The following is a 24,169-nucleotide window of genomic DNA, read 5'->3' as shown; positions in this document are numbered from 1 at the left end:
GTATAATAACTGTCTGAGCGCTTGTGTGTTAGACCTGTGAGTCTTAGGAGGTGTAATAACTGTCTGAGCGCTCGCCAGTTAGACCTGTGAGTCTTATCTCACATTGACAATGAGGAGGTGTAATAACTGTCTGAGCGCTTGTGTGTTAGACCTGTGAGTCTTAGGAGGTGTAATAACTGTCTGAGCGCTCGCCAGTTAGACCTGTGAGTCTTATCTCACATTGACAATGAGGAGGTATAATAACTGTCTGAGCGTTCGCGTGTTAGACCTGTGAGTCTCCTCTCACATTGACAATGAGGAGGTGTAATAACTGTCTGAGCGCTCGCCAGTTAGACCTGTGAGTCTTATCTCACATTGACAATGAGGAGGTGTAATAACTGTCTGAGCGTCCGCGTGTTAGACCTGTGAGTCTCATCTCACATTGACAATGAGGAGGTGTAATAATGGTCGTTGGTGCACAGTCATGGCCATAGTAGGGCACTCCCGCACCGTGTGCTGGCTCCCACCTCCTCCAGAACATGTGACGTCACAATGGGGGGGGGGGGATTGGGTGCGTGTGCAGTCGGTAGATATCTGGGCAGTTACTGTATCACAGACATTAGACAGATTCCCAGGTGAATATAGAAAATCATTATTGTGCTCCTCTCTGCAGCCATAGAAATCTCTGCCTGTCTGAGCCAGATAGTCTTTCTCCATCTATGATTCTTCTAATCAAATTGTTGCTGTACTCAACACCAGATGCCACATGCAAACATCAGATCCTGCGGTGCCATGGTGCAGGTAAATGTATCTAAGCAATAGTCATGGAGATTAGGGGTACGTGCTCCTGTGCGACCCCACAGTTCTGTCTCACTGTCACACAAGGAAATCCTAATGATGTCACCATGTGAGGTCACTAGGGGTTTCCTTCAGGTCGGCATTCCTGGAGAAAAGCTGATATCACATTAAGGCATTGCTATCCGATCCATGCTGACATGGATCTGGTGGGAGCCACTGTTACTAATGAAAATAGAATGCATTGGATCTTTTGGTAATAGAAGCTGGATTGTATTTCTGATCCCTACTCACTTGCACATTACAGCTGAGATTTTGCATTAGGTATGATGAGTAATAATATAACCTGTCTATCAGTAAGGTGGTGACATCTGAGATATAATTCCTCTCGCTGTCTCCCATCACATAGAGGAAGAGAACGGCGCACGAGCGGGCAAAAGAGCTGTACAGCTCCGGAGAGTTTTCCAGCGGCAGGAAATGGGGCGATGACGCCCCGCGGGAGGAGCTGGACACTGAAGCTGTGAACTTGATAGAGTCGGGGGCTTGTGGAGCTTTTGTTCACGGCTTGGAGGACGAGATGTACGGTATGTTGACCATTTCTCTATGTGCACACAATCCCATCGTCACACGGGGTGAGTTACACCCTTTCCCCTATCATTATAATCCTTGGTGGTGAATACGCCTTAGTAATAACACATCGGGGCCGGTGCAGACGTGTTGGCGGAGTTCATCATGAGTGTTTCCGCACATTCCAGATCGGAGTACGGGCGATGCAGAGTTTTATAGGTTTTGATCACATCTACACTTAGGACTGAAGAGCTGTAACTGGACATGGTATAGGCCAGGTGCAAGTCGGCACAGACGATAATGACAAGTAGCAAACCGAGCGCATGCATAGGGCTCTTCGCTAGATGCATACAGAAGATCATATGCGCTTTTTCAGTGCACGCAGTTCAGAAACAACTTGCGCTTTATCACCATAGTGCGCCGGCATTATTTAAATGCTCCTACTGTCTGCGAGAGGCTTTTTTTCAAACCATATTGCTTTATAATGGTGATAATCTGCCCACTAGGGGCAGCGTTTCTCCTGTATTTTAAAAGGAAATTGTGTTTTAACATGTGTGACCTCAAACAGAAGTGTTCAGTGCTTTTGGCTGGAGGGCATTTCATTTTAATTTCTTATAAAAAAAAAACAATGTATACAGATCTTTTGTTTCCTGTTAATGCCACCTTTTATTGTATTACTGGTTGTGCCTTCTGAGTCCTTCCCTTTGTACCCCGGCGATGACACTAATTCTACAGTCTTCGGAATATTTACTGCCTGCAGTACGTGTAGGAGCCATTTGCTAAACTTTTCATGGTCTGTATAGGAAACCGTAACGTCTGTAAGTTGTAACGAGACTCTGAATGACTGGAAGCCATGGTCCAGTCCATGTTCTATAAAAGCTATGGTTGCTTCTATTGAAATATATTGCAAAGTTAATTTTTTTCATCCAAATTTAACAGTTTATATTTTGACCGTAGTTTCTATACGGCTTGAGGACGGAAATTATGTTGTGGACACTTTTTTTTTTTTTCTTTTTTTAAACATATGACTGGGGGTAGAGAAAACCTTTGTGGTACGTGGCTAGTTATGCCGTCAGTAATTCTAGATTTTCTAGATCATAAAAATATAAATGATCAAAGTGTACATCATCTTGCCGGCGGTAGCAATCCAAATGAACGGCCCAAATGGACAGGACCGTGGCTTCAGCCAGTAATCCCTCAGTGCCTGGTTTTGTATTGCTGATGGCTCGCCCGTGGTGGGCTGCTCCTTTTGTACTCTGGATACAGTAAGCCCCCTGAGCCTTGCTCCCTTATTGTCTGCTTTCCTCCTGTCCCTGCAGAGGTGAGGATTGCAGCGGTGGAATCGCTGTGCCTGCTGGCCCGTTCCTCCCGTCCCTTTGCAGAGAAATGTCTGGACTTCCTGGTGGACATGTTCAATGACGAGATAGAAGAGGTGCGGCTGCAGTCTATCCACACCATGCGCAAGATCTCGGACAATATAACGCTGCGGGAGGATCAGCTAGACACCATCCTGGCTGTGCTGGAGGTGAGTGTTCTCTCCATAGTTTCCTCTGTGGCTCCTGATCATTGTCATCACTGTGTTGTGGCTCTTAGTGCTGAGGACAGAGAGACGTCTGTGTTTATACCTCACTCGCCAGCAAAGGTTCATTTCCTCTGATCTCAGTGCTCAACAGTCGGGGCGATGCTACGCAGGCTATCCTGATGTAATGCTCAGTAGTCGGGGCGGTGGAACGCAGGCTATCCTGATGTAATGCTCAGTAGTCGGGGCGGTGGAACGCAGGCTATCCTGATGTAATGCTCAGTAGTCGGGGCGGTGGAACGCAGGCTATCCTGATGTAATGCTCAGTAGTCGGGGCGATGGAACGCAGGCTATCCTGATGTAATGCTCAGTAGTCGGGGCGATGGAATGCAGGCTATCCTGATGTAATGCTCAGTAGTCGGGGCGATGGAATGCAGGCTATCCTGATGTAATTCTCAGTAGTTGGGGCGATGCTACGCAGGCTATCCTGATGTAATGCTCAGTAGTTGGGGCGGTGGAACGCAGGCTATCCTGATGTAATGCTCAGTAGTCGGGGCGGTGGAACGCAGGCTATCCTGATGTAATGCTCAGTAGTCGGGGCGGTGGAACGCAGGCTATCCTGATGTAATGCTCAGTAGTCGGGGAGATGGAACGCAGGCTATCCTGATGTAATGCTCAGTAGTCGGGGCGATGGAATGCAGGCTATCCTGATGTAATGCTCAGTAGTTGGGGCGATGCTACGCAGGCTATCCTGATGTAATGCTCAGTAGTTGGGGCGATGCTACGCAGGCTATCCTGATGTAATGCTCAGTAGTCTGGGCGATGGAACGCAGGCTATCCTGATGTAATGCTCAGTAGTCGGGGCGATGCTACACAGGCTATCCTGATGTAATGCTCAGTAGTCGGGGCGGTGGAACGCAGGCTATCCTGATGTAATGCTCAACAGTCGGGGCGATGCTACGCAGGCTATCCTGATGTAATGCTCAGTAGTCGGGGCGATGGAATGCAGGCTATCCTGATGTAATGCTCAGTAGTCGGGGCGGTGGAATGCAGGCTATCCTGATGTAATGCTCAGTAGTCGGGGCGGTGGAATGCAGGCTATCCTGATGTAATGCTCAGTAGTCGGGGCGGTGGAATGCAGGCTAGCCTGATGTAATGCTCAGTAGTCGGGGCGGTGGAATGCAGGCTATCCTGATGTAATGCTCAGTAGTCAGGGCGGTGGAACGCAGGCTATCCTGATGTAATGCTCAGTAGTCGGGGCGGTGGAACGCAGGCTATCCTGATGTAATGCTCAGTAGTCGGGGCGATGCTACACAGGCTATCCTGATGTAATGCTCAGTAGTCGGGGCGGTGGAACGCAGGCTATCCTGATGTAATGCTCAGTAGTCGGGGCGGTGGAACGCAGGTTACCGTGATCTGAAGAATACTCTGTCTCTTACCTCTGTAGGACTCTTCCCGGGACATTCGGGAGGCCCTGCACGAACTGCTCTGCTGCACAAACGTCTCCACTAAAGAATGTATCCATCTCGCCCTGGTGGAACTTCTCAAGAACCTCTCCAAGTACCCCACGGACCGGGAGTCTATCTGGAAGTAACTATCGCACATCACACCTACATGATTCACAATTACGGAACACGTGAAACTATCTGACTCGCTGGAGATTACACAACGTGTTCTGAGGCCTCTTATTCTGCCCATAAAATAGATAAAAAGGATATTTATTAAATCATTCAAATAAGCAAGATGAGTACATAGCAATAGAGAAAGGGTGCTAATCAGGTTTTAGAATAGTATGATGTAACGTTCCCGCTAGGCTGTTTTAGCAGGTCGCCGCGCCCTGTCCTAATTCTAAAGGGCAAAAAGCACCCTGCCCTCCAGCATGGCCCCCCTGCTGAAACAGCCTGCGGGTGCCATCCTGACCTGCGGGTCGCACTCTCCCGCGGGTGGGGAAAACTGCAGTGTAGCGGTCACTGCTGGTGAATGAATGCCGGGCGCATACCCCAAGAGTGACAAAAAGGGGACACGTCTTAAAGACACGCTCCCTTTTCCTTGGTCACGCCCCTTTTCGGGCGCAGATGTGCTTTTTCTCTAGGTCTGGCGCCTTGCCGGACCTAGAGTGAACACTATGATGTACAACAAAGTAGAAAAATAATTAATTACGACAATCACTGAGCACATAATTCCATAAAAGGGAATTTTAATATAATGCTAAAATAAGGTTTGACTCTTTAAAATTCATTATTATAACATATGTTTACTTTTATGCACCATTTGATGGAGCAGGAACTTGATTGAATGACAAATATTCCCTGTACAGTGCTGCATAATTGGTGACACTATGTATCTAAAACATAATAATATTCTATAATACTCTAGAAGTGTGTGTCTGCTACATTTCACGCCAGCTTTTCTCCAGGTTCCCATGTTACTACAGCCAGTTAGCTGAGAGCCGTTAGGGGTTTATCCCTTTAGTGGCGATGTACGAGCGATGACCACGATGTGCCATTGTAACAGCATTGGGTCACTAACAGCTGCACCATTCATAGTCCCTACATTTCTCATTGTAATTTGCAGCCCCATAGAGGTGTGTATAGCGATTTAGGGGCTGCCATATGTATGCGCAGTGCATCGCAGTAGGGTCCGTTACATTATGCGTGGTGTGGTGCGCACCCATTATGTCCGCTGCCGTGCGCATCCATACAATAGCCCCTAAATTGGACATTTAATATGCGCCCATATGGGTCTGCAAACTAAAATGCGCAATTTAGGGGCAAAACCATGGTGATAAAAGGGTGTAGGTCCAACAGTACATTGCATACATTGCCCATAATTGAATTGACCGTAGAATGTAATGCTATTGCTTTTAAAGGGACATGACTGTTTAATTGTACAGTCATGTGTAAGTTTAAACCTCTATATAACACACTCTTTCATGCTCCCGATGCCTGTTGTAGCCCCTATATTACACTCAGCATGCTCTATCGTAATTGTGTCCTACATAGAGGTTATATGTCCGCTCTCAGCCTTTATGCTGCATTTCACGGTAATACGTCTCACCCGGCAGATGTTTGAAGTTCCTGGGTTGCAGACACCCCACCCTGGTGCTTTCCCTGGTTCCCAAGCTCCTGAGTACCCACCCGTTCTTCGACACGCCAGAGCCAAACATGGACGATCCAGCTTGTATCCTTTTTGTTTTCAGTATAAACGTCAACCACTCTCTATGTTCTGCAAAGGTGTCTCTGAAAGTGCCAGGTTGCCAGCCGTTCTCTGTGGGTCATGCCGCATTGCAGCAATGTCACAGGTTGTATTGCACAGTTCCGGCTCGTTCCTTCTATTTCTGTTAAAACTTTACCTTCACTCTATTTACCAGATATAGCAGTTTTGGTTCTGATTTTCAACGCTGCAAAGACCTGTCCTACCATGCCAGCCCTGTTCTCCGACCACACCTTCCGCCACTATGCCTACCTGCGGGACAGCCTCTCGCACCTGGTTCCATCTCTGAGTGTAAGTCTGGAGGGGAGGTCTCGGCTCAAGTGCTGGTTATAAGAGGGGAGGGCAGTGCTCAGGGGCTTGACCAGTGTTAGAGCACCATGTAGAAAGTCTTTGAGCTTAGAGGCACCTAGTTCAGAGGTAAATAGTGATCAAGTGCCTTCCTGGACCCCTGATCACTAATTAGAACCATAGAGAAAGCTATCTCACAATGTTGCAGCTGATTTCCTACATGGAGGGTGATCTGCTGCAGGAAGCCACAGTGCCCCCAGTGGTAGAGTTTGTTTATACATTTAAGCTTTGGATCTTTTTAGTGTGCGTGTTGAATCAGGCTGTGTGGTGGGCATTGGAATTGTACATACACTATATTTTTTTTGCCATACTGCAACATTTAACTGCATAGTACCACACTCTATACCAAAAGAAAAAATGGAACAAATAATACAATTATTCACGTTGAAAAAAAAAAAAAAAAAAAAAATCTAAAAAAAATTTGTCCAAGTAAATTAACACCACAGAATAAACCTCCAAGAAATTTACCTATTTTCCACCCCTGTAACCCATTAGAAGCCGTAGAATACAATAAGGGTTATATTTACGGGTTAGGATTATATTCCGGGAGAGAGCTTGTAGTTCCACAGCAGCTACAGGTCCACAAGCGGCCCATCTTTAGTCACCGGGTCTATGTTGTGGTGACTGGTCTATGTTATGGTGACTGGTCTATGTTATGGTGCTGATTGATGTTTGAGTGTCCCTGACCAGCCCCTTCCTCCCTGTAGCTGCCGGGTGTGAAGTGGTCGTGGATTCCGGACCTGGAACGTGAGTCCCCTCACGAGGATCCGTCACAGCAGTTTCTGCAGAACAGCTTGGAGAGGATCCATAACCTCCAGAACCTGGGCACCCAGGGGACACAGGAACTGCTGGAGTACACCATCCGGTAAGTGGAGATTCTGCCTCGCTGGGGTGTAGGGGGTTGAATGAGGATAGTGGTCTCGTGTTGCAAACACCAATTAGCTAATATATATTTATATATACTTAAAATACAAAAATATTAGAATCTTTGTCATTACTTAATATCACAAATGGGAAAATATCTAAATCTGACTGCTTCTAAATACGGATCTGCGTTTAGTATTGTGGATAGGCGGTTGCTGGTGTCAGATGGTATAAGTGGCACTGTCGCCCATGTAACACCAGCCGCTGGTATGGAAATGATGGGCTAATTCATAGATTTGTTACTAGTTCTAGTTTGAAATTAGAAACTTGAATTGCAATAATGATGTATGTGCTGACTCTGGATGATGTCATTTATATATTCTCCAGGGACCTGCAGAGAATTGGGGAGCTCCAGTCCGAGCTGGCCGGCATGGCGGATTTCTCCGCCACCTACCTGCGTTGTCACTTGCTGCTCATCAAGGTTAGTCTCTCTCCATCTGTGTGTAAGACAAGGCGTTTCATAGTTTCCATACAGAGGCGCCTGGTTTATCATACTCACATTTTCTTTTATTCCTTACATTTTTTTTAATGAGCACTGCAAAGAGGGTGGGTTAGGGGCAGTATTTGCTAATAAGACTAATCTATCTGGCGGGCACCCCAGGGCCCATCTATATGCGGGCACCCCAGGGCCCATCTGGCAGGCACCCCAGGGCCCATCTATCTGGCGGGCACCTCAGGGCCATCTAGCTGGGGGGGGCACCCCGGGGCCATTTAGCCAGGCGCAGGTATAATGTGTGTGGTAAATATTCACCACATCACAGTACTAGAATTGAATTGGAATAAGATCTACACACATGAACTAACCCCTTAAAATAACTTTTCTAAAATACTCTCACTGAACTGCTTGTCTGACCATCATTTTGTTATTAAACCAAAGGGATTGTGGGTCTTGTATGTTTCTTTGTTTAAATTGCTTTATTACGCTGCTTTCCACCACGCATGAAGGCACATTGAGTGGCTCTTATGTTACTGGGTGCCCCACAGAAAATCTGAGCGGAACCACCTCACTCTGACAACGTTTCCACACCCCGTGGCCTATAATAGTCTTCCAGCTAGTCCTGATCTCGTCACAGAACACTGATATCTGGAATAATTTAAAGTAGGACATCTATTAGTCTTAGTAATACACACAATAATACAAAAGTACATGAACAAACAGGCCCATAGTGTACACCCATCACTTGGTGGTAGATGTGAGCCAGTCTCTGTGTGTTTCAGGCACTGAATGAGAAGCTATGGAGCCTGGCTGCCCCCCTGTACGTGAAGCAGAATTCTCTGACCGCTGCGGCCGTGAAACAGGTGCGCAGTGCGGTGTCTTGTTACTCAGACGCCCAGTGTAATGGGATGAATGGGAAACGCTCCTCTGAGTTATATGTACAAACTCTCTAGTATCCTGTCTGGTCTCTCTGCTTCTACTCCAGATCCTGGAAGACACTTACAAGATGGAGTTTATGTACAGTGGGCTGGAGAACAGACAAGTGGCCATTATACATCACATGAGGTTACAAGCAAATGCTCTTCAGCTCCTTGTGACTGCTCGGACCACTAAAGGGTGAGACTCCTTCAGGAGGGGGGTTCCATCTGTACATTCATTATAGTTTGGGTTGGTGATTGTAATATTAGACTGTGAGGTATGACAGTGGACTAAAGATGGCAGACATAATGAAATCAGACCAGTCACCCGCACACTGCAGAGGCGGCCATTTTGTGCAAAAGACCGATGTTCAAATGATCAATTTGCTAGTTCCTAGTGGTGCCATTTTAATGAATCTTGGTTCAGGCAACAAAATGGCTGGCACCATTGTCTATAGGTGGCCGGTCTGATTGAAGAAATAAAAGAACATCATTTTATTGAAAGCATGAAAGTATTTTTCGGTTTCATCACTTATTCCATTCTGTACCTCTGATTTGTGTAGCTTGGAGCCGCTGTTCAGCCTGTGTGAGCAGTTCCTGCAGGAAGTGGATTCCTTCCAGAGGTGAGCGCCCACCTGTATTCTTCAGTGATAAATAACTGGTGATCCTTTCCTGCTGTACACTAAGAGCCTGGTCTACAACGGGGACCTGTTATCAGCTGGCACCAAATAATTACTTCATTACATGCACATTTGCTGCTCTAAACGCTGAGGTTTTCCACAGTCTCAGGGACAAAATGTACAAATACATCCATCAGCCAACATTAAAACCACCAGCTTAATATTGTACAGGTGCCACCAAAACCGCTCTGATCCGTGGAAGCATGGGCTGCACAAGACCTCTGAAGGTGTCCTGTGGTATCTGGCACCACGACCTTCGCAGCAGACCCTGTAATTTGCGAGGTGGAGCCTCCATGGCTCGGATTTGTTTCCCCAGCACATCCCACGGATAATAATAATATAATAATCATTTTATTTGTATTGGGCTTTTCTCCAATAGGTCTGAAGGCGCCTTACAGATAATAAACACATAATACAGAGGTTTACATTAAACCGTGCATATAACACAAAGGCGCAGCAGCCATTTTGGTCATCAGTTTTAAGTATTATTCATCCTACCCACGAAGGATCCAGGTGAGGCAGCCATCTCAGGCGCACTACATAGGATTACACTGGGCAGAAGAGGTAATGCCTGGTAGAGATAACACATAGTGGGGAGAGAACAGTGCTAGGCGAGATCCTTGCAGAATCCTCAGAACCATCCATTGTTCATTCTACACAATAGCACCTGGCCGTCCACATGATGTAAAAGAAAACGTGATTCATCAGACCAGGTCACTCGCTTCCATTGCTCCATGGTCCTGTTCTGCCGCTCACGTGCCCATTGTAGGTGCTTTTGGTGGTGGGCAGGGGTCAGCATGGGCACTGTGATCAGCCTGTGGCTACGCAGCCCCATACACAGCAAGCTGCTATGCTCTATGTGTCCTGACACCTGTCTATCATAGCCAGCATCAATGTTATCAACAATTTGTGCTACAGGAGCTCTTCTGTTGGATAGGACCTACGGGCTAGCCTTCACTCACCGTGGGCACCCATGATCCTGTTACTGGTTGGCCTTCCTTGGACCACTTTTTGTAGACACTACCCACTGTATACTGGGAACACCCCACAAGCCCCGGCGTTGTGGAGATGGTCTGACCCAGTCTCGCCATCACTATTTGGCCCTTGTCAGTCGCTCAGATCCTTACACTTTCCTATTTTTTTAGTGTTCACTTACTGCCTCATGTATCCCAGCCCCTGACAGGTGCCAGTGTAATGAGATAATCCATGTTATTCACTCCACCTGTCAGTGGCTGTAATGTTATGGCTGACAGGTGCCTGTTATGAGGCAGATCATTTGCAGTCGGAAGTTGAGAACTGATAATGATGACTGGCAGCTGCAGTTTGATTTTACATGCCCCCCTGCGAGTTTATTACCGATGAATTACACGGAACGGCCATGTACTGTACGTGCGCCTTTCTGTTATGGCCACTGTGAGGCCACGCCTCCTGATGTATCCTGGGGCGCCTCTAATGCTGGAGTAAGGCGGCACGGTGGCGCGCTTTCCCGGATGCATCTTACATATACAGGCAGCTCTGCATGGCGCATTTTACATCTGTGATTAGGCAGAACCTTAGTTCCACTCTACATCCGCCCCCTTATGTGAGCAGTCATCAGTGTACATTCATTATCAATCATACGTATAAATATGTATCAGTATGCAATTACATACCAGTATACAGGCCGGCACCCTGATACGCCCCCAGGGATCGCAAACCCCTTCTCAAGTGTTAGCGATGCCGTAAGCAATTGCGAGTGGCATAGGGCACTTGGGATGACACGTGCGCAGTAAGGGGTTTATGGACTGTCCGTGCAGCTGCAGCAACAAAACCTTCTTCAACTGTATAAACTCTGGCGCTGGGTCCATCTCTGATTGTCACTGTATTATAAGTCACTCTGCCCAGTTGTATGATCAGGGTTCCGTCTTGTGTCCGCCCCTCCTCCAGGTGTTTCATCTCTGAGCTCCCCCATATGCAGGACAGCTTCGTGGACAAGCTGTTGGATCTTATGCCCCGGCTTGTTAACTCCAAACCCTTAGAAATGGTGAAAATCCTGCAGACCACCCTGCGGCAAAGCAGCTTCCTCCGCCTGACCCTTCCTGAGCAGGTAACAATTATGTCAGAGCGTTCATACAGGACAGCGCCACCTACTGCTTTATAATCGCCAGTATTTACATACAGTCCTTAATAATTAATTGATAGGAGAATGGTTTAAATGTAAATAAGGCAGCACCACCTCTTGTTACTAATAATATTAATTATCAAAGCTTTATAGCATTTTGGGATGATGAGGGGCCTGCCTAGCAAACCCTCACAGTATGTGTAAACATATATAAAACAATGGCCAAATAGCAGTTTAGTAACCTCTTTATATGGAAGAGACACATTTTCCTGTAACATAAATAATATACATTTAAACGGGTGTGGTATGGCATGCCGGCGGATGAAATAACGGCGGACCAAATGCCGACACTGAAATACAGAAGTGTTAAAATGCCGAACGGGGCATGTAAGTACCCTAACTCTCTCCTCTCCCCATCCTAACCCACCCTTAGTGGTGCCTAACCCTAAGACTCCCGGGGTGGCGCCTAACCCTAACACCCCCCCCCCCCCCTCTCCGCGGCTAAGTGCTAGCATTCCTTGCTAAACTACTATCTGGGTAATGGCTAGTCGGGTTGCCGGCGTCCTGGATTTTGTTATGCGTCGGGATCTAGACGCCTTTCGGTTTTTAGCTGTCAGTATTCTGTCCGGCAGTATACAATATGGCAGTATGGTGATTACATCCCATTTAAACTGCAAATGATCTGGTATATGGGACCAGTCTCCATCCACATAATTTCACTGACATCTCCGGTGGTTTCACATACTCAGCGGCAGTAGTTTAATACACTGGGACAGTGGTGCAGCTGTGCTGGGTTATGGTTCTGTGTTTCTTCAATCCAGATGGTCTCCAATATATAAACCACACAGGAGACCTGGTTACAGGGGCTGCTAGAGAAGGTCAGTAATTCACAACATTCATGTCAGAAACAATCTGTTCCTGAGTTTTCAACAGGTGATGTCAGGCAGAAGTCCTATTGAATACTAGGAACTTGAAAGTCCTACTGCAAACATTATTCCTGTAAGCCGTAGTATGCAGTATAACTTAGGCAACATTCTTAGTTGAGTGGACTTAAAGCCCCCTTAAACGATATTGCCGTTTTCGACTGATTGGAACGACATTTAGTTTAAAACGTGCCGTGTGTAGGGACGATGCTGATGTGCGCTCCCACTGGTTGTTGGTCGGTGATCTCTTCAACATGCAGAAAGATCACCAACCTGTCTTTCACGATGTGCCACACACCGTTCCGTGGGTATGCACAGATGCATGGATCAGGGATATACGTGATGCATGCATCTGTGTGTATCAGACAGATTCATGCATCACGGATATATGTATGTATGTATAATGTGTGTGTGTGTGTGAGATGTGACATTTCAGCTCTTACTTTTCAGATACACAGAGCCTCTGCTCGCATTATTGAGCCTGCTGAGGAGTCCGATAACCCCATCCGATTCACCTCCGGTTTGATTGTAGCTCTGGATGTTGACGCCACATTGGAGAGTGTTCAGGATCCTCAGAACACGGTCAAGGTTCAGGTACGACCAAATACAATGTCTGCTTTAAGGAACCCAGATTGTCAGTGTTGTGAACAATAAAGTTATTTTCTACTTCAGGGTCCATAGGCTCCACAGGGAGACCTTGGGGTGCAGGTGATGGCTTGGACATCCGGGCACCATGCAGTTAATTTTTCTCTCTCAGGATGCCCCGGGCCACTCTCTCTATATCCCGACCCCCAAGCCAGAGGCACCTCAGTTTCGTTGGTGCCCGGTCGGAGTCGGGTCACTGTAGACGCAGTGGGGCTGTTCAACAGCCCCCAGAAGATTTTCAAAGATATTTCTTCAGAGGATAGATAAGATTCTTCACGGGCCCAAAGAAGACTCCAGTGTATGGGTCATTGCCAGTCATTAGACCTACAGACTTTCATATACATTGGAGAACATTGCAAACTGGTAATATCTTCTCACTCTCAATTGCCATTCTAATCCAATATTGAACTTTATCCAGTACATTTATATTGTGCCACAAAAGGGTTTTTTCCATTATCAGGAGCTTGAACTTTGACATGCATGTCTGAGATAGAAATTTGTGTTTTTCATCGCATTTTAAATGTTTTTATTGTCCAGCTTTCAGTTTCAGTTTCAGTTTTCATGACTTTTCTTTTTTTTTTTTTTTTTATGTAATTGATAGGAATCGGTCAAATTAAATTGTTTATTATTCTAATTGAAGAGCTGCTTTCTTACCTATCCATTTATATCAAGGACACTTACTATCTCCTTCAGCAGCTGCTTGCTTAATCCACTCTTGACAGCGCCTTATTATTTATTTTATTTCTTCGGAGCCGTCAGCGGTGGACAGTCCACGCTGCCGCTCCATCAGCCCACCGGCGCTGGTACTGATCTGGGGATCCAGGCGGGGCCACGGGGTCTTTGCCAGCCAGACCTCGCGGGATCCCAGGACTGCAGCCGGACGTACGGGGACAAGGCAAGAAGCGGATCACTGATTGCCAGGATCCGCTTGTAGCAGTCGTCCCCCCCTCTGGTCTCAGGGGACAGACCGGGGGATGACCGCAGTGGAGCCAGGCCTGGACAACCTGTGCTTCCACTAGACCACCAGGGATATAAACTGGCCCGCAAACTGGCTTCCCGGGGGTTAATTGCCAGCCAGGGGAGGCAGCTTTCCCTGTTTTACAGCTGGCTCCTCCCCTCTCTCCATTGTGGTCTGGCTTAGCTGAGGCAGCTCCTCCGGCGGCCATTTTCTTCCACTGGAAGTTGCAGATCTCTCAGGAAAACGCAGAGCCCGGGTCCACCTACACACCTCACCTCCTGGTCAGCGTATGTAGCACTATAGCCTACCACACACCAAGTCTGGTTAGTTGAATTGTAGTGCCATTGTGCAGGTGTTTTTCTGCATAGTATGTGACCTTATGCTAGCGCTGCCTGTCTGTGTTTCTTACTCATCTGTCAAAGATATTACTATACCTTTCCTTTCCTTCTCAGCTCTTATAGTACAAGTGTTGTCAGGGTGTTTAATATACCTCAGTTATATTAATATCTTTGTGGTTTGTCACATACAGTGTACACTTCCTTCTCTACAATGTCTGAACGTGGGGATGATGTGCACAATTCTGCTCCAGCCCTGCTGTCATGCAAATCATGTTCTGCAGGGTTAGGTTTGGGAGACATGGTGCTAGAGAGATTATGTGTGAGGTGTTATAATCCTCCAGTCCCCTCTGTAGTCTCAGCCACCTCGCAGGAGCCTCCTTGGGCGTCCTTTGCTCAGGTATCGTCTATTGCAGGACGATTGGCAGTACCTCCTGTGTTTCCCCTTATAGGGTTTCAACAGCAGGCAGTTTTCCCCTCAGAGGGACTGCATCCCCAGGTTGCACCCATGCAGGTCCCCCCCTGTGCCTCCATGGGTGAATACACTCTCTACTACAGTGCAGAACCTGGCGGATACCTCTACTGCCCTCCAGGCTATGTTGCAGGGGGATAAACCCCTTAGACCGGCTAAAAGGCCTATGCCGTCATCTCAGTCTACACTTGATGATGGTGACGGGGAGATTCTAGATGTAGATGACTCTGAGCCCTCTCTGCGAGAGGAGGAATCTAGGTCTCAGATCAATATTCCGGCTCTGATACGTGCTGTCCATTCGGCCTTAAGTCATAAGGAGGACGAACCACCAGCTCCCCGGTCCAAACTTGCTCTGTTCAAGGTTACCTCTGTGGAATCTCCTTTATCTGATCAGCTAGTAGAGCATATGGAAGTGGCTTGGAAATTGCCTGGGAAGCGATACCAGCCTAAAAGACACCTGGCTTATGCCTATCCCTTTCCTGAGGAACATTGCACCAAATGGGAATCACCACCTGCGGTGGATTCTTATGTGACGCTCTTAACTAAAAGTGCTACTCTACCTATGCCGTCCATATCTTCCTTAAAGGATACTACGGATATGAAGGTAGAGTTTTGTTTGAAGTCAATGTACTCTCTTTCAGGGGCTATCGCCAGGCCGGCCATGGCTATCTCCTGGGTGGCCAAGGCTATGGAGTTCTGGGTAGACTCCTTAGAGGAGTCCTTTCCTTCAGATGTTTCTACAGATCAAGTGACTCTAGTGGGTAATCTCCGTGATTCAGCTGCATATATTAATGAGGCTGCTTTGGATGTCAACCTCTTAACTCCAGGGTTTCGGCTGCCACGATGTCAGCTTGCCGTTCCTTATGGCTGCGCTCTTGGAGAGCGGATGCGGACTCTAAGAAAGGATTAGAGTGTTTGCCTTATAATGGTAAGATCTTCTTTGGTCCCAACCTGGACAAGATTGTGGCTACGTTGGCAGCGGCTAAGTTTGTGTGTCTGCCTTCGGCATCTACTTCTTCAGGATCCCGGACCTCGTCCTTTCGGCCCCAAGGTAAGCCTAAGGTTCAGCCCTTTCCTAGGTAGTCAGCCCTCAAAAAGACTACCAAGCCCAAGAAGCAGGCCTGGAGTACCAGATGTCAGGCGGCCATGTCCGATGACAAGTCCTCAGCCCGACGGGACGGCCCTCCCCTTGGGGGATCCCAAGGTGGGAGGCCGACTTCTTCAGTTCACCCAGTGCTGGTGTCGGACCACCACAGACACTTGGGTAAGAGAAGTGGTCTCTCACGGGTACGCCCTCTCCTTCCGCAGAAGGCCTCCCCATCAGTTTTTCTATGCAGGCCCTCTGTCAGACAGACAAGGCATTGCAAATCCAGAAGGCCATACAATCCTTGCTTCATGCAGGAGTTGTAGTCCCGGTCCCGGTGCCTCAGAAAGGAACTGGTTGTTATGCCAATCTATTTCAGGTTCAGAAACCGAACGGATCCTATCGGCCTATCCTCAATCTCAAGTCCCTGAACAAGTTCCTCAGGGTACCTCGGTTCAGGATGGAAACCCTACGCTCCATTATACTGGCTATGGAACCTGGGGATTTTATGGTCTCGTTGGATATTCAGGATGCATACCTGCATATTCCAATAGCTTCATCTCACCAGAGGTTTTTCCGGTTTGCTGTCCAGCAACAACATTTCCAGTTTCGGGCTCTACCTTTTGGCCTATCCTTGCACCTCGGGTGTTTACCAAGGTTATGGCTATCATGGAGGCCCATCTGTGGGGACAGGGTATCCGGCTGCTTCCATACCTGGATGACTTCCTGTTGTTAGTAGGGTCTCCAGAAGTACTCCGCCAACATCTGCAGCTTACAATTTCTGTGCTACAGTCTCACGGGTGGTTAATCAATTGGAAGAAGTCATCACTGATTCCATCACAAAGGATGCTCCATCTGGAAGCGCTGTTGGATTCCCAGCAGCAGAGGATTTTTCTGACAACAGAAAAGATCTCCAAATTGCAGAGGCGGGTACGCAGATGCCTCCACAGTCACCGGGTGTCAATCTACTCAGCGATGCAGGTACTGGGATCCATGGTGTCGGGGTATGCCCTGTTCCATTCCAGGCCTCTGCAGAAGCTGATCCTCTCCAGGTGGAACTGGTTACCCCATCGGATAAAAGCACAAACAATGGCGCTATCTCCGGAGGTACGTCTATCCCTATCCTGGTGGTCGAAGACAGATCACCTCACCAAAGGGAGCCCCTTTTGGATTCTGGACTGGATAATTCTGACAACGGATGCCAGTCTCAAGGGTTGGGGCGCAGTGACAGGTCCACACTCTTTTCAGGGTCGTTGGACAGCAGAGGAATCTGCCCTGGCAATCAACATATTGGAGCTTCGGGCTGTGTTCAGGGCCCTCCAGCTAGCCACACTCACACTTCACGGAAAACCCGTGCAGGTTCAGTCAGACAACGCCACGACGATGGCTTACATCAACCATCAAGGAGGAACCCGAAGTCAGGCGGCAATGACAGAGGTATCATGCATTCTGACATGGGCGGAAGACCATCTCCCAGCCATTTCGACAGTGGTCATTCGGGGAGTTCTCAATTGGGAAGCAGACTTCCTCAGCCATCACAACGTGCATCCAGGGGAATGGTATCTACACCAAGAAGTGTTTCAACTCCTAGTGGACAAGTGGGGCCTTCCAGAAGTGGACCTAATGGCCTCCAGACTCAATCACAAGCTGCCAAGATACGGGTCCAAGACAAGAGATGCCGGGGCTCTCCTGGTCGAGGCTCTGTCAGTAAAGTGGACCTTCCAGTTTGTGTACCGGTTTTCTCCAGTCTCCCTTCTTAGGTCATTCAGAAGTTCAAACAAGAGGGAGGGACGGTCCTGCTGGTGGCTCCAGCGTGGCCCAGACGGCATTGGTATTCAGATCTTCAGAGTCTCTCCATCGACACTCCGTTGCTGTTGTCTCAACGTCTGGACCTGTTGTCTCAGGGTCCTTGCCTTTACCCAGACTTTGGTCGTCTGTCTTTGACAGCGTGGCTTTTGAGACATCCCTGTTAAGGTCCAAAGGTTTCTCCAGCTCTCTGGTCAGTACCATGCTCAGAGCATGCAAACCAGCCTCTGCTCGTATATATCATAGAGTATGGCATACCTATTTTCAATGGTGTCGTCCCAGAGGTTATGACCCTCTGGTATTTAGGATACCTAGGATTTTGGCTTTCCTTCACGCAGGTTTGGGTCTTGGTCTCCGCTTGGCCTCACTGAAGGTGCATGTTTCAGCTCTATCAGTGTGGTTTCAACGTAGGACTGCTCATCTACCGGATATTCGTACTTTCTTGCAAGGTGTCCTTCGGATTCAGCCTCCCTTTGTCCCCCCCCCTGTGGCTCCTTGGGATTTTTCTGTTGTCCTTAAGGCTCTCCAGAGCCCTCCATTTGAACCGCTGGCCGCTGTCAACCATTTGAAATCCACTAAGACTGTTTTTCTTCTGGCCATAGCTTCGGCCAGAAGGGTGTCAAACTTGGGGGCGCTCTCCTGTCGTCCCCCATTTCTGATTTTTCACCAGGACAGGGCGGTTTTTTGGACTTTCTAAGGTGGGCTCTACTTTCCACATTAATGAGGAAATTTAGTTCTGGCCTTTCAATCCCCACACCTCTCGGCAGGTGAGGCCTCATTGGATGTGGTACGTGCTCTCAGGATTTATGTGGACCATACCAGTTCCCTTCGGAAATCTGACTCCTTGTTTGTCCTCTGTTTTCACAAGAAGGGATGGCCAGCCAATAAACGGACATTAGCTAGGTGGATTCGTATGATGATATCTGAGGCTCACACTCAAGAGGGCATTCCTGTACTGCCTTCTGTTACTGCTCATTCTACTCGGTCTGTGGGTCCATCGTGGGCAGCTCGCCGTGGCACTTTGGCTGTTCAGCTTTGTAAGGTGGTCCTCTGTCCAGACCTTTTTAAGGTTCTATGCATTTGATACAATTGCTTCCTTTGGGCGCCGGATTCTCCTGTCTGCTCAGGAGCGTCCCCACCCTTAAAGGACTGCTTTGGGATATCCCCAAGGTCTCCCTGTGGCGCCTATGGACCCTGAAGAAGAAAATGAGAGATATGGTAAGAACTTACCTTTGTTATCTCTCTTTCTTCGAAGTCCATAGGGTCCACAGGGCACCCACCCTAACGCTCCTTGCTTCAGATGGGCTTCGCTCTGGTTGCTGGCTTTCCGTCTACTTCTATGTGAGAATGTGATTCCTGTGTGTTCCAGACTTCCTTCTTTTATCCTCCTCCGGCCTTTGGCTTATTACGAACTGAGGTGCCTCTGGCTCGGGGGCGGGATACAGGGAGAGTGGCCCGGTGCATCGTGGGAGAGAGAAATTAACTGCGTGGTGCCCGGATGTCCAAGCCATCACCTACACCCCAAGGTCTCCCTCTGGACCCTATGAAGAAAGAGAGATAACAAAGGTAAGTTCTTACCATATCTCTCTTATTTTTAATTTAACTGACTTTGCTCCGTCACTAGTTTCTAATGAACCGATGGACTGCGCTGGCAGAATTACAGGGTCAGCCCACAAAATGGCTGCCTCTACACTGAAGTGATGGGTATACTTTATTTATTACCCTTAGTGATTTCCATCCTGCAATATTTTCCTGGATGCATAATGAATGCAGATTAAACCGCTACAAAAATAGGGTTCAGTAAGGGGCAGTGTCACCATGCATGGGCCACCGGGTACATCTGGGTATCAGAAAGCCAAAACAAAATCATCCTGAGACGTTGTGATAAATATTCAGTTATTTTTTCTAAATGGATGAAAGCCCAAAAATGGAGCAAGCAATGTTAAACCTTCGTGATCTTATTAATAACAAAGTACTGCGTCTTGTAATCACTTCCCACTGTCATCCATTGTACATGAGTTCAGTCTGCATTAGGCACTGGCACAGGGATGTGTGTGTGTGTGTGTGTGTATGTATGTATGTATGTATTGGTGTCAGAGGGATGTGTGTGTAAGGAGGCCTGTGTGTGTGTGTATGTATTGGTGTCAGAGGGATGTGTGTGTAAGGAGGCCTGTGTGTGTGTGTATTGGTGTCAGAGGGATGTGTGTGAGGAGGCCTGTGTGTGTGTGTGTATGTATGTATTGGTGTCAGAGGGATGTGTGTGTGTGTGTGTGGGCGTCTGTTCTGTGAGGTACTTACAGAGATTGCAGTTTATCACTATCTTCATTAGCGTCTTTCTCTCTTTTTATCCAGGTTGTGTATCCCGATGGGCAGGTTCAGGTTATCCACCCTAAGCCAGCCGACTTCCGCAATCCTGGCCCCGGGAGACATCGGCTGATCACGCAGATTTACATCTCGCATACGGCGTGGACAGGTAATCAGTGCAGAGCATGTAAATGTACAAGAGAACTGTGCTTTCTCATTACAGGAGATCATTATTACATAGATGGAGGGGTGTAATAGCACAAAATCAGTGCATGAGCTTTAATAAGTCATTTACCCTGTGTGTGGCACAGTGCAGGCGTAATAAAGGACGGCGGGGCACAGTGCAGGCGTAATAAAGGACGGCGGGGCACAGTGCAGGCGTAATAAGGGACGGCGGGGCACAGTGCAGGCGTAATAAGGGACGGCGGGGCACAGTGCAGGCGTAATAAGGGACGGCGGGGCACAGTGCAGGCGTAATAAGGGACGGTGGGGCACAGTGTAGTGTGTCTGGTAATAACAGGTGTGTGTGATCCCATGTGGTATGTTCGCTTCTTATCTGCTGTAGCTGGAGGTATTAGTATGATGTGTATTCTGGGGTCACTGTCACACGTGTGTCCTGCTGATACAGTTCCTGTGATTTGCGTGTAACACATGTTCCCTCTTACAGAACCCTGCCAGGTTGAAGTCAGCCTCCTCCTCGCCTACAGCTCCAGCAGAAGCAAAATATTAAACCCATCATCCAAACCCGCCTGGGGGGAGAGCATGGAGGCCTTGCCCATCACAGAGAGCAGCATAGAGGGCACTATCCCCTTCAGCAAACCTGTTAAAGTCTTCCTGATGCCCAAACCTGCCAGGCGGTGACATATGGAGCATGGTGCGCCAGGAGCGGGGTAGCCTGGGAACGGACAGATACCATGGCACGTATAGCTGGAAAACATTACGTGCCTTTTAAAGTGTGTACCCTTCACCCACACATGGTGGGTTTCATTTACACAACACTGGACGCAGGGCACCTTAATTTTGGAGTGATCCTGTAGACCAGTCTGCCCGGGGCACAAAGGGCCAGCCTGGGGAGACACTTCCGGAAACTAGACATGCACCCATGCTTGCAGAATAATCCAAACAGGTGCGCTGTGCCAACGCACTCACCCAGTCCATCGTTATAGCAGCTTAGAACCACTTCTTCAGTTACATAAACTTCTCAGTTACTCTACTAAAATAATAAGTTGTTTTGCTTCATTTAGCATTTGGTTTATATAATCATTGAGCGAGAAGATGTTTTTGAGTGTTTGTCTTTTTTTTTGGTATAGGGAAAAGTCTGGTTGAAAAAAAAATGTAGGACAGACCACCAGCCCCTGCCAGCTCCGAGCTGGTGCAAAGTCCAATATCCTAATTATTATCTAATGTTGTGGTTTTTTTTTTTATAATTATATAGCAAACCTTTTTTCATATTATATCGTCCGTCTTCAATCCCGTGTCACCATGCGGGTTGTTTTGTTACATATGTTTATCGCAACTTACTGGTTGTGTGTGTGTGTATATATATATAAATATATTCTCCTACGGGTTCTAGAAGTCGCCAGCAGTATAACTGGGAAATAGTTGCAGGTCTTTAAGCTTCATAGCTGCAGAAATGGAGCCTGGGGCACAGGACGGCTCACTGCCTATATCATAGGGTTCCATGAAGTGTTATTTTGTAATAAATATGTGCTGAACATTAGTAAATTATAGAAAATAAAAATGGAGTACTGACACAAAATATATAAATTTTTTATTTTCTTTTGTTATATTTGAATGACTGTAAATGGTTAAACATGAGAAGGAAGAAGTTATATAAATCTTACAGGTATGGAACAGGGGGTCTGCATGGTGTATCGTGTAATTAGGACTACTGACCCCGAAACTGAGGAGGAAGTTGTTGGGGTTAATATAGAAAACTGCAGCATACTCACCCCAGGGCTGTATGTGACGTTCTACACTAGTCTTCTCTCTAAGCCAGAGGTTCCCAAACTCTGTCCTCTAGGCACCCATAATGGTCCATGTTTTGAGGATATCCTTGGTTGAGCACAGATGGTTAAATCAAATTGACTGAGGTACTAATGAAGTCTCCTGTAAAACCTGGACCGTTATGGTTTGTCAAAACCTGGAATTTGGAGCCTCTTCTCTAAGCTATCTACTCAGCTGCTCACCCAAGCGGGTGCTAACGTCCCTACTCATATATGCCCTTATCGCTTGCAGTTCATCAATGCCCACTAAGCCTGTAGTAAAAGAGAACTCTTCACCCAAACTATAAATGCAGTTTTGCTTTTATATAGAATTGCACTTATAGGTTGCTGGATACGTTCTCTGCCTCATTCTGGATACATGGGAAATCTCTCATCTTTGTAGTAGTCTAACATGGAGAGGCTGTATATGAGGGGCATGAGTTCTAAGGCCGCAGATATATATCCTGTGTGCTACGTCTGCTTTTAGGGTTCCGCTGCTCTACCCCATAGAGCGCGATCATAGTCTATATACACACCTGATGTGTGTGATGGTTACAGAATGTGCTGCTCCATAGCATAGGCCTCGCAGACTATACTCGCCATGTCCCAGCTACAGCACTGATTACAATGTTTCACTCTCCCCCAGTACAGATCTTGTTAGTCCCTCATTCATGCTTCATATAGTCCCAGGACAGTATTGGGGACGGGCGGCACAGGGACACCTCATCATTTGTATTTATATGGTTGCAGCCTATCTGTGTGGATGTAGAATTAGTGACCTGATCAGTATAGTTTCTCCCACCTCTGGGCTGGTGAATCATTTTTTTAAAGTTGAATTTGGGCTAAAAAGCCCTGTGGTGGGAGCAAAATAAGGAGCCTATTCGATGGACATCTTACACCTGCATTATCTTCTAGTATTTCCTATATCCGTCTATTATTGAGAACAGATGGTTTCCCCATCAATGCTGAGAGGGCAATGTTTACCCACCATCGATGGTTTTGGTCCAATGTTTTGCCACAGTCCTCTGATTGGCACCTGTGGCCAGCCACCGTCTACCCCTTCCTTCCAACTTGGGACTGCTCAGCAGCACTGCGACCCAGACACAACACAAGTATGAGCCATAGGTGTGGTGACTGGTCTGGTCAGGTGACCGGTCATGGCGCTGGTGTTTCCAGGCACTAAAAAGTGGTGTTTTTACTGTCAAAACTTGTGTCTGATGTGTAAGTGGCACCAATCTTGCCATTCCAATCAGCGGTAATATGGATGTTACATGTTCGATGACCCATCCCTACCAATATACCGAATTGTACGCATCTATGCAAGCGGACTGCCCGTATCTGCGCATTTGTTCCAGTCCTAAACATGGTGCCAATATATCTAGCTGGAAGCAGACAGCCCTCTCAACCCTGCCTGGCCTACAATCCCCTGCCCTAAAGTCTGCCACGCCGAAAGGCCCCATTACCACCCTCTCAGCTAGCCCACAAGCAGCTCTGATTCGCCCATGGATGCAGGCATTGCGCCCTCGAGGATGTACGGTATGAAAAAGCACAAGATCTGCCTGCAAGCAAACCGGACCCTTTACCTCCAAATATCTTCTAGTCCTGATGACACAATACATATTTACACGGTTCATGCGTTATTTACGGTATTGTCATTGATACTACGCCCACATACGCAAAGTAACGTTTTATTCTGCTTTATTTACATACACATTTTAATGATCTTTTCAAATAAAGGGTATTATTGCTGTTCATTTTTCTTCTTCAGGGTCCATAGGGCTCCACAGGGAGACAATGGGCTGTAGGTGGTACTTGGAGGACCTGACACCAACAGCAAAGCTTTTTCTGTCCCAGGATGCTCCGGTCCTTCCCCCTATACCCCATCCATAGCCTGAAGGCAACTCAGTTTTGTTGGTGTCCAGCAGGAGCTGGATGAATGCTATACAGTGGGGCTGCTTTTAAGCAGCCCAAGCTTTATTTCATTTATTTTGTTATAACAGAGCAAGCAATGCTAGACAGTCCTCTGGACGTCTGCACTGCTGCTCCATCACCCCTCTGCGGTGCCACGACTCCAGCCATAGGCTACGTACTCTCAGCGGGGCTCTGGAGGGACCTAGCTAGCGTGGCTCCTTGGATCCCAGACTGCAGCCAGGACTCAAGGGGATAGGTAAGGCGGAT

At 47.6% G+C, this 24,169-nt stretch overlaps 1 protein-coding gene across 2 annotated transcripts in view; it reads left to right on the top strand.

Moving 5' to 3' along the window:
- Window positions 1–21,787, top strand: part of INTS4 (integrator complex subunit 4) — a 44,385-nt gene extending 22,598 nt beyond the window's left edge. For both annotated transcript variants that reach the window (XM_088473806.1, XM_088473805.1), the window contains exons 10-23: window positions 1,184–1,358; window positions 2,661–2,866; window positions 4,308–4,450; window positions 5,925–6,040; window positions 6,231–6,364; window positions 7,129–7,286; window positions 7,673–7,766; window positions 8,564–8,644; window positions 8,767–8,897; window positions 9,262–9,321; window positions 11,305–11,464; window positions 12,853–12,996; window positions 20,055–20,175; window positions 20,674–21,787. In XM_088473806.1, coding sequence (XP_088329932.1) covers window positions 1,184–1,358; window positions 2,661–2,866; window positions 4,308–4,450; window positions 5,925–6,040; window positions 6,231–6,364; window positions 7,129–7,286; window positions 7,673–7,766; window positions 8,564–8,644; window positions 8,767–8,897; window positions 9,262–9,321; window positions 11,305–11,464; window positions 12,853–12,996; window positions 20,055–20,175; window positions 20,674–20,867 — 1,917 coding nt within the window. In that variant the 3' untranslated portion in view covers window positions 20,868–21,787. The remainder of the gene's footprint in view (window positions 1–1,183; window positions 1,359–2,660; window positions 2,867–4,307; window positions 4,451–5,924; window positions 6,041–6,230; window positions 6,365–7,128; window positions 7,287–7,672; window positions 7,767–8,563; window positions 8,645–8,766; window positions 8,898–9,261; window positions 9,322–11,304; window positions 11,465–12,852; window positions 12,997–20,054; window positions 20,176–20,673) is intronic.
- The last annotated feature ends 2,382 nt before the right edge of the window (window positions 21,788–24,169 follow it).

The sequence above is a fragment of the Taudactylus pleione genome, unplaced genomic scaffold (genome assembly GCF_031769625.1).
Source record: "Taudactylus pleione unplaced genomic scaffold, aTauple2 ptg000140l, whole genome shotgun sequence".
NCBI classification, from domain to species: domain Eukaryota; kingdom Metazoa; phylum Chordata; class Amphibia; order Anura; family Myobatrachidae; genus Taudactylus; species Taudactylus pleione.
The sequence above is the reverse complement of the archived record's forward strand: the minus strand, read 5'-3'. Positions and strand labels throughout refer to the sequence as shown.